General features: G+C 36.8%; 2 protein-coding genes across 3 annotated transcripts in view; both read right to left on the bottom strand.

Annotated features, from left to right (window-relative positions):
• Positions 1-3,692, bottom strand: part of LOC148842994 (Molecular chaperone Hsp40/DnaJ family protein) — a 33,261-nt gene extending 29,569 nt beyond the window's left edge. The window contains exons 1-3 of the mRNA XM_088958657.1: positions 3,106-3,692; positions 2,062-2,130; positions 598-690 (exon numbers count right to left, since the gene is read on the bottom strand). Of these exons, the coding sequence (XP_088814783.1) occupies positions 598-690; positions 2,062-2,130; positions 3,106-3,393 (450 nt within the window). The 5' untranslated portion in view covers positions 3,394-3,692. The remainder of the gene's footprint in view (positions 1-597; positions 691-2,061; positions 2,131-3,105) is intronic.
• Positions 3,693-6,778: 3,086 nt separating this feature from the next.
• Positions 6,779-17,453, bottom strand: LOC148842993 (uncharacterized). Of its 2 annotated transcripts, none has more exons than XM_088957865.1 (5): positions 16,807-17,453; positions 15,489-15,639; positions 11,839-12,059; positions 11,476-11,649; positions 6,779-7,127 (listed from the first exon to the last, which is right to left on the bottom strand). In XM_088957865.1, exons 1-5 carry the CDS (start codon positions 17,062-17,064, stop codon positions 7,041-7,043), a joined length of 891 nt encoding a protein of 296 aa, XP_088813991.1. In that variant the 5' UTR covers positions 17,065-17,453; the 3' UTR covers positions 6,779-7,040. The 2 variants fall into 2 exon arrangements, with proteins under 2 accessions (XP_088813991.1, XP_088813990.1); XM_088957864.1 differs by having other exon boundaries at positions 11,839-12,062; positions 16,807-17,417.
• Between the last annotated feature and the right edge of the window lie 1,338 nt (positions 17,454-18,791).

Below are 18,791 nucleotides of genomic sequence, written 5' to 3'. Positions count from 1 at the left end.
CTTTTAACAGAACATGTCAAACAAATGCCTTGGGCAAAAGGCAAGAAACCAAACTTGTTCTCACATGATCCCACTATTCACAAATAAGATTTTGAAGATCCAATCTGTGCACCTCTAGACAGGCAATGGAGCAATGATTTATGACCCATTCTTGAGACATGGGTCAAGAATATCTAGCCAGGGAAAGGAGAAAAACATAGGAACCACACTAAATGTGATCTTTAATTGGAGAAAAGAAATTTATGAAAAGCAAATTCTAGACCAAACATTTGTGTTCAGATACCCAATCTAGTTCTGGTATTCCACTCTCTCTAGCAATAGGTAAAACGAATCATGATAGTAAGATGATAAAGTGCAGCCCAGTGCATGTGCTCCCACCAATGCAGAGTCTGGGGAGGGACAGATGTACACAGCATTACCCCTGCACATACAGAGAGACTGTTTCCAAGATTTGAACCCTGGTCTCCTAAGTCACAATGGAAAACCCAACCATTGCATCAAGGCTCACCCTCATACTAGTAAGATGATACTACTACAAATTGTTTATTTTTTATAAAGATAAAAACAGGAAAAATAAATGAGCATCATCTACAGTACCGTGTAAGCTCCAGCTGGTCCCCCTACAGAGCTTTTAAGTCCATCCTCACCATATTGATCATACAAAGCTCTTTTTTTATCATCTGATAGCACCTGACATTGTTGGACTTCAGAATTCAAAAAGTATTATCATTAAATGCACACTTGAATAAGAGAGTGCACTTTGATGGACATGCATGATAAAATATAGAAGAAAATTCGTTCCACTCTTGATACAAGAAAATAGATCAAATAGTTGTAAGAAATAGTTAATTAGAACTAATACTATAAAAAAAAGAGCAATACCCAAAAATATAATGATATTGAGATTGATGGGTGCCAAGACCAAGGAAGAAAAAATTTGCTTTTTTTATAGATAATACTGGAAAAAGACCATAGCTAGCAAAGAGTGGGAACTACATTTTCATGGGTGCAAGGTCAGATTGTCAGAAAATGGTATAGCTGATGCAATTGACAAACAAGGAGTAAACAGGGCTGAGTTGTTTTGGGGACAATTGCTCATTGTTGAAAGCAATTTCTAGGGAAAGGAGCCAGGTAGAAATTTCTATCTTACACTTATGGGATGCTTGGCATCTAATGTATGTAATTCATTCTCTTTTTAATAATAATAAATTTTAAAAGTAGCCAATCAAAAAGGGGAAAAAAGACTAGCGCTACAATATACCACCCTTTACACCCAAAATAGCATTGCAATAATAAACTAAATCCCTCCTATGGAAGTCCTTAAAACCAAAAGGGCAAAGAGAACAATATATGAGTAAGTTGCTAGCATCAACTGGTAAAAAACCTTCTCCTTGGCCTTCAAAACTCCTTCGGTAGCTTTCTTTCCAAATGCACCAAAGTAACCATGGCCTACAATGGATAACCTCAAAACCCCAACGACAGAAAAGGCCAAGACTTCATCTCAGAATGACCAAGCAATGCAGGTAAATTCACAAGGACTATGGTCTATTGGAGTCAAGCAATTCTTCTTGTTCTTAAATAAGACATTAGATACATTTCCTCTTGCCTATTAATGTAGTAGTGTCCTAAGAAAATATGGGATACTAGTTAAATAAAATATGTAAGTAGGACAAAGTTTACAAACAGCAGTTACTTGTTACCAGAAAGCTAAGTCTGAGACTGGGGTAATTAACTTTATTGTGGAAGAGCCTAGGAGCTGGTTGATCTCGTCTGCTGTATTTAAAGATGAAGTTTTTTGTGATACTTTTTTGAGGTTAGACTTTTTTGAGGGTCCTAATACTGGTCATACTTGTACAGCTAGGAGTATAAAACACATTTTCATAACAATGATATGACCAACAATTAAAAACAAGGTAAAGCAAGAAAAAGAATTAGAAATGTGTTGACTTAAGCATAACTCAAATATGAAACAATTAAAAAGGTTGGAAATATGCTGACTTACATAATTCAAAGATGATACAAAGCAAGAAAAATTTTGGAAGTGTGCTGTTCTGTACATACCTCATATGCATTGCTAATCTCCTTGAACTTTTCAGTTGCTCCAGGTTGCTTATTAACATCAGGATGGTACTAAGAAAGACAAAGAACGTTAACAGATTCAAAATAAATACTTCACAATTACAAATCAGAGGAAAAAACGAGATTAAGAAATACTTAGGGGCCGTTTGATAAAAATTGAAGTGTCTGAACTTAAAAGCTTATTGCTTTGTCTTTTAGTGAAAAGTTTCTAAGGAGGTTGTGGACTCCTTAATGACTGAAACTGAAGTTGGATAGATGACTATACCCTTGAAGTATTTGTTACTAAATTATTTTATCCACTAAAGGACAAAACAATAAGTCATTCAGTTCAGAAACTTCAGCCATTATCAAACGACCCTTTAGTTGGCAAAAGTTAAAAAATAAATAAATAAGTGCTCGACGGATCAACCAAATCAAGTTGTTGACGGCATCCAACTAAGTTGGCCATTAAGTTGTCGAAAGAGACTTTGCAGATACCATATCAACGGATCAACCAAATCCGAGTAGGAACATACGAATCATCACTCACTCAGAGAAACGATTATGTATGCATCAAAAACTTTCAAAGAAACTTGTCTAACTCGAAAAATGTTCCCAAACTACTCCTCTGCCTCTCACTTCCACCGAAAGTGCACTAGTGCAGTGAACAGGGAAGCAGGTAACTATGTAATAATTGCTCGAGAAGCAAAACTGATAAATAAGTAGCCATGCAACCAGATGTTACATGCAAGAATATTCAGTGCAAAGACAAGCATCAGTTAGTCCAGTCCTTCAAACTCTGTGACTAATGTAATGTGTAAAATTTACAAGTAATGCATTTCAGGACCACCTCTTCAGCCCATGTTGTATCATAAGATCACAATCAAATTTCTTAACTAAATCCTGAAAAACTTACTCACGTCAAGTAAAATGTGGAAGTAATATCAAATTTCTCTAAAAGATTCGATAAAGAGGGAAAAAAAAACAAGCACAGAAAAAGCAAACCAATGCCAATTGCCAAGATTTTAAATAAAGTCCCCCAAGTACCTGGCGCGCCAACTTCCGATAAGCGGCCTTGATTTCTTTGCTAGATGCAGACCTGGGAACTCCGAGAGTAGAGTAGTAGTCGGCAGCTGCGGTGATTACAGTAGCGAAGCGCTTACTGGAAACCTTCTTCTTGTTATCACTCAAATCAACAGAGAATAGAGAAAAGGAGGACCGATGGCAACCGAGGCTGCTGCTGCCGCCATTGAAGAAAGAAGACCCATTAAACAGTTGCGGACGCTCCTGACTGAAATGGAGCGAGGAAGGGATGAATGAGATAGTAAGCGCCATTGATTTATTGAATTGAAACTGTTTGTTGTTTGCTCTAAGAGAGAAGAAGCTGAAAATTAACGTGAAGACTCCAAGGAGCGGAGATTGTTGGATTCATTTCTGTCTGCAATTTTTCCCTCTTTCTTTCTCTCTCTACCCCCTTGTGTAATTGTGTAATGACGATCACAAATGCTTATGGATGAACTGTGATGGTTAGATAGACTAGAATCTCCCGTGTGGCACGATACAGTACGTTTAAAGTACTCCTCCTTTTTCTCCCCTTTATCTTATATGGTAGAGAATCCAACAAGTGCACCCTCGTGTCTCTTACGTTAGATTGGAATTTATGGAACACGTAATTCCACCCGTATTTACATATGCCCATGGGATGCCAATAAGTTCGGATCGTGAGTGACGCGTATTCTGACGTGGCCAATTTGTGGCACCTGGACAGATCAGAACCGTTTATATTGAATCTCCGTTTCTCAACGTGCAGAAATTGCTGTAAACACGTGGCTAAGAGAACCATTGATATATGGGGCCTGATCTTTCTGGTCAATGGTCACGATATTGTACGTGGCCATCACTTTCCCACGTTGCATTACAAGCAACTCTCATGTTATTTGCCTACTAACGCTTCTCTTTTTTTTTCCGTTTTTTCCTTGCTCTTTTCCCTTTTCTCTCTTCTTCATACTATCATCCAACTTTTGCCAAAAAAATAAAAGAAAAAAAAAAAGTTGATAATTGATTACTTATACATACCCAGGAAACTACTTGGATATACCTTGAATTTGAAAAACTACTTGTACATATCATGTTGACGAGTTCACATCTGCACCCCATAAGGGGGCGCCCCACAACGTCCCACCTTATATTGGAAATATCTTCTGATTATGATATCATTGGTTGTCATGTACTGGAAATATCTTCCGATTATGACAATCATCGATTCTAATACTATTATCTCTAGATGTTTCTAATACACGGCAGGGATGTGCTGTGGCACCTTCTAGGGCACAGATCTGAACTCTATGTTGACCTTTCAAAAATAACAAAGGTAAAATCTAACATATAAAATTTAAAAAGCCAAAATACCCTTAAAATAAGATTGACAGAAGAACTCCCGCTGCTAGGTGGGCGAAACCGAAGAAGAAGAAAGAGAGAGAGAGGGGAGGGAGGAATCGCCACTGCAGTAATGGCAGTGGCCGAAAAGGGAAACAAAGAAGAAAAAAAATGGGTAAATTACAAATAGGTACCCTATACTTTGGGATGGTGACAGATTGGTACCTCAACTTTCAATTGCAATACTTGAGTACCTTAAACTTTCCAAAATAGTTACTTGGGTCAATCCATTGGTTCCCGTCAATTAAACATATATAAGCCAAAAATACCCTTCTCATGTATTTCTGATATTATTCTCAAATAACCAAATGTCTCCCCATGATAACGTTTTTGCATGCACAGCAAATAACATATTCAAATTTTTTTGACGACGGCATTCTCTAGTGAGATATTACTCTATAGAATGATAAAAAAAATACACAATAGGGTATTTTTGACATTATTTAGTATTTAGGGATGGACCCAAGTGTATATTTTTGAGAATTTGGGGCACTAAAATGTTGCAATTGAAAGTTTTAAGGTATTTATCCGTCACTACCCCCCCCCCCCAAAGTACAGGTACCTATCTATAACTTTTTTTTTCTTCTATCGTTGTTCTCACATGGATGAATACATCAACTAAAAACAAAAAAAACATGTTTTTAAACTGTGTTGAGCAGAAAAGCAGGTCGATCTTGTAAAAAAAGTCATATTTTAGAAACTATTAAAATGACTACTTTTGTCTATATGATACCATAAAGAAATGATACCTTAAAAACTTCTAACAAATCAACCAGCACCATAATTCATAAAAAGTATAAGCTTGGGGGTGCAACTTGGGTGGGCCCAACCTAGCCCCAAACCAATACAGCACAAAATTTTAGACAGGTTGGGGCTTGAATTTTTCGGTCATCAAGTTAAATTAGGTTTAACTGTTTAAGGCCCAAACCAAGACCAATCCTAAAATGGACCCTTATTAAGACCCAAAATAATGACAGAAAACAAAACCCAAATTTACCAACGAAACCAAATAAGGGTGTAACATGGGTTGGGTTGGGAGTTCTTAACCCCAACACAAGCCTCATGTAGTTGAAATCCTTCCAAATTTGGCATCCCAATTTACAACCCTAAATTAGGGGTGATCATGAATTAGGCTTTGCACCTGTGATAACGGCTTTAGCTTGGGCCTAAGCTGGCCCAACCTACGTTCCCACCCTATAGTTTTTATATGTAAAATATTGAATATAAATATATTTTATATTATATGACATATAATATGTGTTTAAAATTTATTTTGAACATTAACATAAAAATATTATATATAATATGCATTGTAGGTGGTCAGGCCTACCCAACAGACCCAAATGGATTAGAGCGAACATATTATATTGGTTCTGTTTCAATGATTTTGTCCTTTAATCATTGGATCAGTTCTGGTTCTTGTGTCATTGTGTGTCCCAAACCGATTCAAGTTCCAATCGATTATTTTATTAAATATATAATATTTTCTTAATTTTCTTTTAATTTGCACCATATTTTATATTTGAAATCAATAAATTTAAGAGGTAATAATTTAAGATACTATTAATTAAAAATGTTTTATTTTATTAACATGTAACTAAGTATTTTTCTATCATTTTGATTTATTGTTGAAACTCAACAATAAAATCTACTCAAACTAAGTGTTCTATAACAGTGTCGTATTTTTTAAATTGTCATTTCAGCAAAAGTTAAACACAATCTCCAACTGTTTTTTTTTTTTGAAAAGCAAACAATACGTTTATTTTGTGAAAAAAAAAATACATAATTCATGTTTGAAAAGCAAACATGGTTTCAAATCACCACATTAGAACATGTTTTTCAAACAAAAACAATCAGAAACACACTTCTGGTTTCAGTTTTAAATACAAAATTCACGTATGCAACCAACAATATGTTGTTTAATTTTTGTATTGAGAACCAATAGTATGTTCTGATCGTTGAAAGCAAAGTAGTTCTCATTTCTGAATTGTGAATTATCAAAAACAACTGTTTTCGGTTTTTTTGTTTTTTTTAATGTATTAAAATTTCAGCACTTTGAATTATGGTTATATGTTATTACAATTATAAATATATGTTATAGTATATAATTGATTTAAGTTACAGCATTGTATCTTAGAACACCACGGTACCAAGCACCATGAGGATCTATTTTGTGGACAAAGATTTTGGGAATATAACAAACAAATGGAATATATCATAACTAATCCAAGGATATTTACTATATATCTACTCGATCCCAAAATTCAAAAACAATGTTGAAATCTTGATATAAAGAATTTGTTGATTAAACTTGTAAAATCCAATGGGATATATGTAAAATATGGACCTTGTGAGTGACCTGCCCATCACACGAAAGCTGGGCCGTGGTTGCACCTTAAAGCTGCCAAGTGAGCAGCAGCACATCAAATAGAAAAGAGCACCAAGTGTCTGTTCAGATGAATACAACATATAACACCTGACCCTTTTCCCACACCAAAGAACAAATAACTCCCCGTTGCATCATTTGTCCATGTACGATTCCTTCATTAAAATACATCAGGATGGAAACGCCCAGGAATGGAACTGCTTTGCTGAGCCTGCCTAAGATGCATTGTCAATGCATAATTATTCACCTGCCACAAGAAAGCACCAAAATCCCCACGGTTATCAGAAATGAGCAGCATACATCACTATTCGAGATACACAGGTACAGAACAGCAAACCACCACCAATTCATCAAACTCCCGTCATAACATCACATGACCACACGAGGGAATGACAACAAGCATTATTCTTTCACCACTTCTCAACGAGTGTTATATATATTATGGCAGAGAGACAATTACGTGGTTCTCTGTGATTTTTTATTTTCCTTTCATAAAATGTAAAATTAGATTTACAAACGAGATTTTAAAGATATCACCTCTTCGGTTGCCTTTTCTTTTGATAGATAAACAAAATAAAGCACTAAAATATGAAATCTTTACAAGTTGGTGATAAGTTCCACCAAACAATATCATCAATAAATTCTTAGCATGCTGATACAAAAGGTGAGCATCCTGATTTAACAGCCTAGTATATACTCAAACTGCAGGAAATAAAAGGATACAGATAAAACAGAAATTTTATCCTTGGTTCAATATTTCATAACAAAAGAGAGATTGAGCGGGATGCCACTAATAGAATTAAAGCATGATAGGTAAAATGGAGGAGTGCGTCCAGAATCCTATGTGATGGACAAATACCAATTTTGACTAAAAGGAAAATTCTATGAAACAGTTGTAAAGCTAGTTATGTCGTATGTTGCAATGTTTTTGACAGTTGAGAAATACTATGTCCAACAAAATGAGTGTGATAGAAATATTGAATGCTATGAGGGATGAGTGATAAAAGTAGAGAGGTCAGGATTAGAAAGGAAGTCACACAAAGGAACCTAGGAGTAATTCCAATATGTGATAAGATGAGAGAATGGAATCAGATGATTCCATCATGTGCATAGAAAGAGTTATCTGTTACAAATCACAGGGGACCGAAAAGCTAGTGGCAGATGAAAATGGACTTCGATGGAACCGTGGAAGTAAAAACTGATGTACTCTTTTTCAAATCCCAAAGATTACTTCACTTGTGCTTCTGTTTTCAGATCCCTCTTTTCTACTTCCAGCCCTTGGGTGTCCCCAGCTAAAGAAGTTTGGACTAGACCTATTCCCCTCAAAATTGTTGTTTTCTACTAGGATGTTTACTATAGTAAGATTAATTCTTTGGGCAACCTGCAAAAGAAGAGACCTTTCTTGTGCCTTTTCCCCAAATTGGTGCACTGTTTGTCAAGTAGTGTATTCTGACAAAAGCAATTCACTGGCCAAAAACTTTAAAGCTCTTTGATATATATTTTCTTATGATCTTTAGAGGAGTTGGTTAGCAGTGGCTAATACTTCTTCTAAGAAGGATAGAATTAAACCGGAATGAATACCTCCTTCAAAGGGTTTTGTTAAGCTGAATTTTGATGGTAGTAGTCAGGGTAATCCAAGACCTTTGATAATAGGCGGCCAGGAGGGGTTCTGAGGGATAAGTGGTGAGGAGCGTGCATGGTGCTCCAGACAATGGATGGGATGCTGGTGTATTTTGGCGTGCTACGCTGAAATCCCCATGGAGATAGGGTTTTGTTTTGGGAGGATGTTTGGATTGGTGACTGCCCTCAAGGACCTCTTTCCCTCCTTGTATTCCATCTCGTGTTTTAAAAGCAAGCCAATTCAAAGGTTTGTATCCTCTTCCTTTCCTTTTGGCATAAAATGGAATCTAGGTTTTAGAAGAGATTTGAGAGATTCTGAGCTTGACCAGGTTCCTTTGCTCCTTAAAACTATTGATCTTGTTTGCTTGGACCCTCCTCTCTATTGCCTCAACCTTTTCATAACAAGGAAGTTTGGTCCAAACCTCTCCCTCCTAAAGAGCACTTTGTTGGGAAGCCTCCCTCGGAAAAATCAACACTTTGGATGATTTGCAAAAAAGAAGACCTAGTCTTTGTATCTCTCTTAACCGGTGCACCCTTTGCAAAGCAAACGAGGAAAGCTGCTACCATTTACTAATCACTTGCCCTTTTGTTGTAGGCCTTTGGGAAAAGCTTTTTGATCTTTTTGGGTGCAGGTGGACAAAACCGGTGCAGATTTACAATCTTTTTTATCCTACAACTTTCAAGTGGCCAAAGAGAAGAGGAAGAGTTTTTTTGGAGGTGTGTTAGAGCTGCTTTGGTGTGGACTGTGTGGGAGGAACGAAATGCTAGAATCTTTAATGACAAGGAGAGGGATCAAACATGTGTGTTAGAAAGTATCTTATGTAAGGCCATAGGTTGGGTAAAATCCTTGGATCTGTTCTCCTCCTACACTTTTGATGACATAAGGAGAAAGTGGGAACAACAAGCTAAAAGTTCCGCAGTCAGAAGCAAGCCGGTGGTGGATTGGAAGCCTCCTGATGCAGGCATCGTTAAACTAAATTTTGATGGCAGTAGTTTGGGCAACCAGAGGCCATCTGGAATAGGGGGAGTCTTTAGAAATGATGAGGGTCAGATTGTAGCTCTATTTTCTGGTCCTATAGGGTGAGGAGACTCAGTAAATGCAGAACTCCGAGCTGTATTACAAGGAGCAGAATATGCAAGAGAGTTGGCAGTGGAGCATTTAATGATTGAAGGTGATTCCAAATTGTTTGTTGGATGGGTAAAAAAACCAGAGATGGCAGCCTTGCCATACAGGGGGACTTTGAGAAGATTTAAGTGGCTGACTTCAAATATTTCAGTCACAATTCAATGGGAAAGAAGATCTCAGCAAATAGGCTCGCAGACCTCCCAGCTAAACAAGGAGTACATAAGAATTAGCTCTTTTGGGCTCAATTGTAAGCTTTATGATGTAGTTTGGAGGCTGCACCTCACGCCTCTTAGTGGGGAATTGTATGATGTATACTTAGTTCTTTAATTAATAAATTTTTTTTTATCAATTTAATTAATAAAATTTTCATTATCATTATCTATCAAAAAACATCTTATCCTTGTTTTCAGGACCAGTGGGAATAGGAGATTCTACAGAGGCTGAGTTTACTAACTGCTGTGCAAGGGATTCAGCTTGCAAACCAGCTTGGGTGGAGAATTTACTATTGAATGTGATTCCAAGGTGGTTGTGGGGTGGCTTTTGAACCCAGATTCTGTCATTTGGAGCTATAGGGACATTCTCAAAAAGGTGAAATGGATGACTAAAAGTAAGACAGTTAGAATTCAATGGGTGGGCAGATTGGCAAATACTTGATTGATTCTTTTGCTAAACAGGGGCTTCTCGGGATTCATTATATATATATACTTGCCTTAGTTCTGGTGCAGATCTTAAAAGTTAAATCAGATCATGTAAGGTTAATACTTTATATCTTACACATGTGCATAGCATGTGTCCTTTCTCTGATATAAGAGAAAGGCTTCCATTACCATTTAAACTGTTTTCAGTTGTACAATCTCTTGTACAGCGAGCACTCTTGCAAAACCTTTCACATGACTTTTTATCAATAGTCATGACTTTTATTGAAGTAAAAAATATACAAGTACATCCATGTTAAGGTCAGTCAAGAAAGATAAAACCTCCTATTTCTCCAAATCTTACAAATGAGCTCAAAACAATTGATGTCTCTCCACCCCCTTGTTTAACTAAATGCATCTGCCAAGTTGTTAGCAGCCCTTACATATCTTTAGTCAGCCATTTAAATTTTTTATTTCATTTCTATAAACAATGGTTAATATAATGGATAAAAATATTTCTATCCAAAAAATGGTTAAAATAATTATAATTGAAAACAAAAATTAGGAGTGTTAACGTGGGCCTCAAGAAACAATATTTAGCCCTAAACAAAGTTTTCCGATTCCAATCAAATACTAAAAAGACCTGAAAAAAGTAAAGCCAATGTTGCATTATAGAAGAACAAATAATTAAAAATCCCTTTATTTCTAATTTCTTTCTATGGCAAATAAAAACTACTTAAAAGAATTCTAAAACAGTAGACAGTATCAAAGACACTGGTTTTATTTTGAGCAAAAACTTGGACAGTTGGACCAAATTATAAGTTAGCAAATTGATTGCAATGCTTTAAATATATGTTGTCTTCTTTAATACTTAGATATTAGGCCTATACCTATAGTTCCACAGTCTGAGAACAGGGTCATTTGCTAATATTCTATAGTAAGGAAACCACCCAAATTGTTATCAAGTTCTCTGTCTGGGCTGTCATCCAGTCATGTTCTTATAATCGCAAACCATTTAATCCAGTAAAAGACAACTCAACAGCACAAATTTCTAGCACATAACCTTAACCGACGTTAGAAAATAAAAATCACAAGGGCAGCAGACTTTTTTATATGTTTCAATAGTTCAAGATTGATGTGTTTTATAAATTTGAATGTAAGCTTTTCTTTGAAAAGGGCCATGGACCACGGGTTCTTTAAGAAATACTACGCACCTCGAGTGTTCTTAACTGCTCTTGGTATTGAGACACTAGCTGCTTCAAATGCTGCAATTCCTGGCTCCTATCATCATATTCTTTCTGGCGTTCATGCTGGATGGCCACTGCTCGCTTGAGAATGGTGTTCTCTCGAATCAGTGCTTCAACCTGTTCCTTCAGCATCATATTTTCCTAACAAAAACGCACCATAAGTATAAGCCATATTACCAAAAAATGTACAATAAACCATGGAAAACAAATCAAAGCATATGATGACAAATAATTATCTTTTGGATTACTTGGCACTTCACTATATGTAATTCATTGTTTCTATCACAATTAATGAAGTTCGACTTTTAACAATAAAAAGCAAATAATTACCTTATGAAAGTTTTGTGCCGCATCAGCCCCAGCACGAGCATATATATTTTTCTCCAGAACCTCAAGCACCCTGGATGCACGAGCTCGAGCATCATCTACATTAGAGGCACTCATCATTTCTCTAACAAACAGTTCCACCCATTCAGCGCCATCCGCTGGAAGTTTATTTGGAGGTGGTGCCTCCTCAGATGATGCTACATCCCCAGCATTGGTCAATGCACCTGCTAAATAATCAGCAGTCCAAAATCAAAGGATGCAAACCAATACAGAATGCATTTCAGAGCAGTCCATTTCATTAAACAGAACTATATTATAAAAATAACAAAATAGAATTGTTATTAGTAATGTGCACAGTATCATTTCTAATGTAAAATCAAAGATAAGATAGACAATTGGAAGTTCAAACAAGATGTTCCAAATACCATGGAAATAAATAATCACTGAAAGAACAAGGATCTAAATTGAAGTTAAATTGCATCAGTTTACATATAGAGCAAGTTTGGCTTAGATAAACCTCTTCAACCTGCACCTTGCTCCCCAAAAGGAGGAATAATATAATTCACTGTCATCATCAGGCTATGCATGTGCTGCTCTTACAGGAAGAAAAAATGAAAAGAAAAAGGGGAAAATATTTGAGTCTACACAAGGTTCAAAGTACAATACTCTGAACGCATGTCAAGAGTTTAAGTTGAGCAATAAAGTTAATTTTTTAAACTTGTTTGATTTGATTTCTTGATAAGTTGTCTATCTCATTCAATACTAACATCCAAAAACACTCAAAGGACCCAACCCCCTTTATTTGTTGTATCAGTACCCTTCAAAACTGATACAATATGCCCGATAGGGGCATATCATATTGATACCTTTTGCAAAGTTACACTTCTCCAAAAAACCATATAGGATGTTAAGAAAATCTAGCATGATTAAAAACCACATTGAACGTGAACAGCTAGAAAAACCTTCAAAGACCTCGGCTATGCAACAGTTACTCCAGAAGATACCAGTCAGTAAAAAAGTCTGCTTAGAAACAAGAGCAAAAGTGAAATGGGACCACAGGCTGCTAATGGTTTGGCAGACGAATTGGCAAAGAAAAGGGCTATCAAGGGATCAGTTGTATTGGGGACAAGTAGCCAAAGGGGGGATATAAGAAAGTTAGCTGAGGCTAACATCCCTATGTGGGTAACCTTTACTAGGATGTAATAACTGATTATATAATTTTTTTTTTGATAAATAACTGATTATATAATATTGGGTATACTGCTGAAACCTCCACCCCTGAAGTTTCTTATTGTTGTTGAAACCTCACCCTGAAGTTCGGTTATTGCAATCACCTTCATTAAACTTTCTGACATGGTTGAAAGAAGACCCCCTCTGTTGGAATCCTCTAACGAGAGGAACAAAAATGTCCAAAATACCATGCAGTTACCATTGAGGCTGGTTTCTACAAAAATAAAAATAAAAAAAATGCAAACTTTGTGGACAACAGAGAGAGAGAGAGAGATTATAGTTGCAGCTTTATCTTTTAAAAGATATTGAAAGGCTTTGGGGTAGTGATTGATATAAAGAGAAAAATTAGAAATTAAACATTTAGGTCAAAAGTAATGGCATGGTTATTTTGGACATTTTTGTGCCTTTTGTTAGAGGATTCCAACAGAAGGGGTCTACTTGCAACTGTGTTAGAAAGTTCAGCGGAGGTGATTGCAATTACCAAACTTCAGGGGAGGTTTCAGCAACAGTCAAAAGATATAGGGGAGGTTTTAGAAATTTACCCTATAATATTTTAATACAATATAACTGATTATATGATATTTAATAAAATACAAATTTTTTGCTCAATAAAACGCCTTCCTAGCCATCACTCTTGCCATGATAATATTCAAAACATTCAGGTTCTAATGAGAAAGGGCATTCCATCATGAACTTCAGGCTTAAAATAGATTTAGTTCCACTACTATATCATATTTCTTGCAATCCACTTCATCCCACAAGATTTCCTTTTCAAGACTTGAAGCCTCCTAAAAAAAGCAAGCTAAAGGAAATAATTTTGATTGGCAGGGAGTAGGACAAATATGCAACTTGGCCACTACATAAGATGCAATCTAGTTACGTGGTCACCTCACTTAGATACAAGATACAACAATTGTGAGGCAGCATTTTAAAGCATCTCAAGTTCAACTGAGGAGCAAGTCAGTATTATGATTTACAGATTTTGTCACTGTTGGATGTTGCTCAGTGCTGCTATAACTTAACAACCAAAAAGCTCTGCGTCGAACTTCAGCCCCTTCGAGTTGGCCACGGGGCAACAGCCTCTGACGCCCCACACCATTGCGACAGGAGGGGGCTTGCCCATCAGCCTACTTTGCCAAGAGGTGGCAGGAGCGCAACGACCTAGCCCAAACCTACTTAGATGAAGCAGCAAGGCGTATGAAGGGAGCGGACCCTTCTTGGAGATAACTCCAAAAGATCAACCAAACCTAGCCCAACCTACTTAAACTTCTAAATAAAGTTTTCACAATACTAACAATTAATGGAAGCAATGTATAGTCAACAGAAAGAATTTATTCCATAATGTCGTACAAAACCACAGGTTCATAAATCAAGGCTTAAGATTACACATATGAAAGTCCTCAAGGAACATTATAATAGCATGGGAAATTATGATTCTAAGTTCCACTGGTAGAGCTAAGCCTATGGCAAACATAGAGCACACCATATGTAATTTCCCATACAAAATACAAGATTTTTTACTCTACAAATTTGTATTTGTACTCCTTTCAAACTGAGCCTAATGAACATATATGCCATGTAAAATATAAAATGGACACTTTAACAAATCTAGGAGGGTATTAGTCAATACATAAGATTTTTGTTTTCTAAACAAAAACAACTGCAGCATCAGCAAAAACAGCAGTATATTGCTTATGTGGCATTCTTTTTGTTTTGAAAAATAAAATCATACTTATTGGTAAACACCCCCTAAGTGTACAAATCTTAGTGAAGATTAGATATTTCGGTAGATTAAAGAGTCCCGCCAACTTAATGGGTTACTTGCATGTTGGAAAATATGCTTTAATAAACTTGACGTTTTGTGAATAGACTCCTTAAAACAGAAAAAAAAAAATACTGATCAACATTTTCCCTAAAGTTTTTTTCTACATCTTTCTGAAAAATTCATACACAAATAATGCTGTTTTTCATCACTATATTATCCCAATTGCAGTTTTTAGTCAGTAAAAGGTGGAAACAGATTACTAGAAGTTTTTTTCTAAGCACAGTCCCAGAATATTGATTACCCTCTCTTCTACAACTTCCGAGTTCTGATTTTCTTATGTCAAACTAAATTGATATAATGTGATTGAAAACATAATTAAAATAAGAAATATAAGACCTCCATTGGAAATTTTTACAGGCTTGGTCAAAATCATCAAATAATCAAATCAACTGGATGAAATTCTTTTGTCTGCTTTGCACAAAATGTTCATCTTTTGATATACAATGAGCTCAACAATGAAGTAAGCTGTAAAAGACTCCTTACAATATCTAAAGAAAAAGGGAAAAGATTTATGTTTAACAGTATAAGTAAAGCCCAAGAGTCTACAATCAGTAAAAGTCAAACTCAAGTTCAACTGGACGCTCTTAAATATTCATACCTAGAGTTGGTAACTGAGCACTTTCTGGATTTCCATCAGTCTTATCAGCAGAACCCAAATTGCTTTCTCCAGATTCTAAACAAAGCTCATGCAGACTCCTAATAGCAGAATCCAGATCATTGCCACATTGTTCCAATGCTTTCTCAAGAAGCTGGAAATGGGTATGAAATAATTAGTAGCATGTCATATTAAAGAAATTCTCAGAAGGCATGCAATTAATGAATCAAAAAATGCAAATCTAAACCTTAAGCAAGAGTATCTACCTATGCTCGAGATGAAACTCTAATCAAAAGAAAAGGCAAATGTGTTGCAAGTAAACAATCATCGAAATTAAAGCTTAAAGACACCTCGCAGTCACATGGAGACACCTCAGTTATTCAAAAGAATAAAGGATGAAACCACATCAACATCCTATTTCTCATTTACCATAAATCAAACTACATTGGATCTCTCTAAAGTAAAGGCCCAACTAGAAGCGCCACATTGCATTTACTACACAAATATAACAAAAGGAACCAGGGTGTAGCACTCAAAAAGTGAAAATTTTCCGTCCATTCTCACCATCATGTAATATGTAGATTTAAAAGAAATTCAGACATCTAAAGGATATTCAACACTTCCCAAGAACAATCCATTGCCATTGGACAAGCAAATAAATAAACCGGCGACAAACAGAATAAAGCTTTGCATGTTTAAACTTTAAATCGGTGACTCTGCTCTAATCTACGCCTTATCCTAACCCCCAAAGACTACATGCAACACCGGCTCTCTTTATTTTCAACATCATGAAGCCCTTTTCTTCAACAAACAAGCAGTCACCAAACTACTGCCTAGGCAGGACGTTTACTGACTCCAGCATCCCCCCAGGTCCCCACCACCTAACAGAATTAAATCCACTTGTCATGATCTTTGCCACAAATGCACCCAAAAAATCTCACAATACCCGGAATACCAGCACCTCATGTCTAACCAATTCCGTCGATGGACTACATCCACCATTAAATTTCTCCCATTAAAATAATTAAGGTAACTCGAAGGAGAGGAAATACTAAGAAGTAAGAACATGATCGTCGCCGTCGTCAAAGAAATTCGAAACCTTAAGACATCAAAAAAGCATCATTTTTTTCCTTAGAGCAATTCTCGTTTTCCTCAAGATTCCTTTCTTCCCTTGGAAGGGTTCTCATATATATTCTTAAATTACACGTTGATATAATCAATCCAATCAAAGAAGGAAAAAATGAAGCTAAAAATAAAAAACACCAGCAATCATGATAACCATTAATAACCAAATAAATAAGGGATTAAAAAAATAAACAACCTGATCGTCCATGTCAGGAAAAATAGCTCTGAGATGATTGAGCAAGGGCGTGGAGGCCGTCCCAGAAGTGGAATTAATGAGATCAGCAGACGAGGGAGACGACAAGGAAGCAGAGAAGCTGGAGGCGTTGATGGGCCTAGGCGGGGAGAAGCGAATGGGAGAAGTAGAAGAAGAGCAACGGATTCTCTTAGAGGAAACAGGGGTTGTCGTTGGAAGGTCTTCAAAGAAAGATCTCTTGCCGCACACTATGGCAGACATGTTGTTATAGTCTGCTCCTATTCCGAACTCGCAGCGAATCCTTCGCTCCCTCCCTAAATTCTTCTCCCCTCGTCCATGCAGATGCAAAGCCGGTGACGGTTCCCTCCCGCTCCGATTTTTTGTTCCCAATCTTTAAATTCCACGACGACGATGGAGAAGACTTGGAGAGACGATTCCGATTAGGGTTTCTGAGCCGCTGCTGCTTCTTCGCTGGCTAGGTCGGGTTGGAGAGAGGGAGAGAGAGGGGACGGACTCCTATCCTATTTAAGCCCCTGGGCTTCCTTCTCACCTTTCTTTTTCCAAGTTGAACTGTAGCTCAATCCAAAATTGATGCCCTTTTTATTTATAAGCGCATATCGGTGCCTTGCTCAGGGGTTAAGACTTTAGACGGAGATGAGGAGAGGGGGAAATAGATACGGTGGACCTCGACCTATTGTATTTATATGGTATATCCAATTCTTTCGTCAATCTCGACTGGTTTAAGTTTTCCCGAACCTTGGTTGAATAGACGGTTTGGATTTAATTCAAATGTCCACTCAGTAATCGTAAATAGACCAGTTCATGGTCCGGGCCGAGCTTTCACTCTCTATTAAAGATTTTTCTAAGGCTCGAGTTCGAGCCCGGCTCGACCATCGGGCCTATAACTTGGGCCCGAGCCCGAAATTTAGCTTATATTGTTACTATTGCTGAAGCAGCTGAATAGAGAGAGAGAGTGAGAGAGAGAAATTATAAAAAAAATAAAAAATTGTATATATTAAATTATAAAATATATATATATATATATATATTTCAATAAATATTATATTATTTATATATTTTATATAATATAATTTATAAAATACATATTATGTATTTTATAAAATATATAATGCTGAGTCGAGCCGAGTCGAGCTTTTTTGACAAATCCCGAGCCCGACCCGTAACACAGTCGGGCTTACAGTATTAGGCCCGAGGTCAAGCCTGCGGGCCTAATTACATGACCAAGTCCGACCGGGGTGGGGGTCGGGCCATCGGGCTACCCAGCCCATGAACAGGTCTAATCGTAAACAACTAAACATATCCATCGATAAGGTATCTCTATTCACCCTTTTTCTACCAATAAGAAGTTACCACCACAAGGAGAGGTGTAAATCATTGTGGCCCTGCACGATTGTATAGGCCATGTCAAACCTAGGGTTTTAGGTTGGCAGGCTGGGCTTGCACAGCCGGCACTATCATGCCATATTGCTTATGGCCTACGGTCTAGCCCGGCCTAGCCCGCACTAAGCCACATTCAGCCTATTCGGAAAATCAATTGTTGGAGATCTCCCCCAACGACTAGTTTCAACTTTCAGGGGAGTTTTTTATAGAAGTACCCCCCCCCCCCCTTTAATAGCTACATAGGGGGTATTTATGTATTTTGACTTTGGGGAGATAAAATGACCAAAATACCCCTTTTAACAACTAAAAACTATTATTTTTAAAGTATTTTGGGGAATTAAATTATTTTCAATTCCTATAAATAGTCTTATCCTCCATCATTCTCATCACACCAATTCTTATACTCTCTCAAATCTCAATCTCTTCTCATATATCATATTCTAATACTCTCTCTAATCTCCAATTCTCAACTTGATTCAAATTTCAACAAGAAAAAGGCTTGCTCGGGTATCTTACGTTAGCAATTTGGGAGACTTGGAGTCTTCAACCGTTGAAATCAAGTTGAAATTCTGAACCGGCAATTCGGG

This window comes from Nelumbo lutea, chromosome 8, assembly GCF_056320005.1.
Source record: "Nelumbo lutea isolate HS-2025 chromosome 8, American lotus-T2T, whole genome shotgun sequence".
NCBI classification, from domain to species: domain Eukaryota; kingdom Viridiplantae; phylum Streptophyta; class Magnoliopsida; order Proteales; family Nelumbonaceae; genus Nelumbo; species Nelumbo lutea.
The sequence above is the reverse complement of the archived record's forward strand: the minus strand, read 5'-3'. Positions and strand labels throughout refer to the sequence as shown.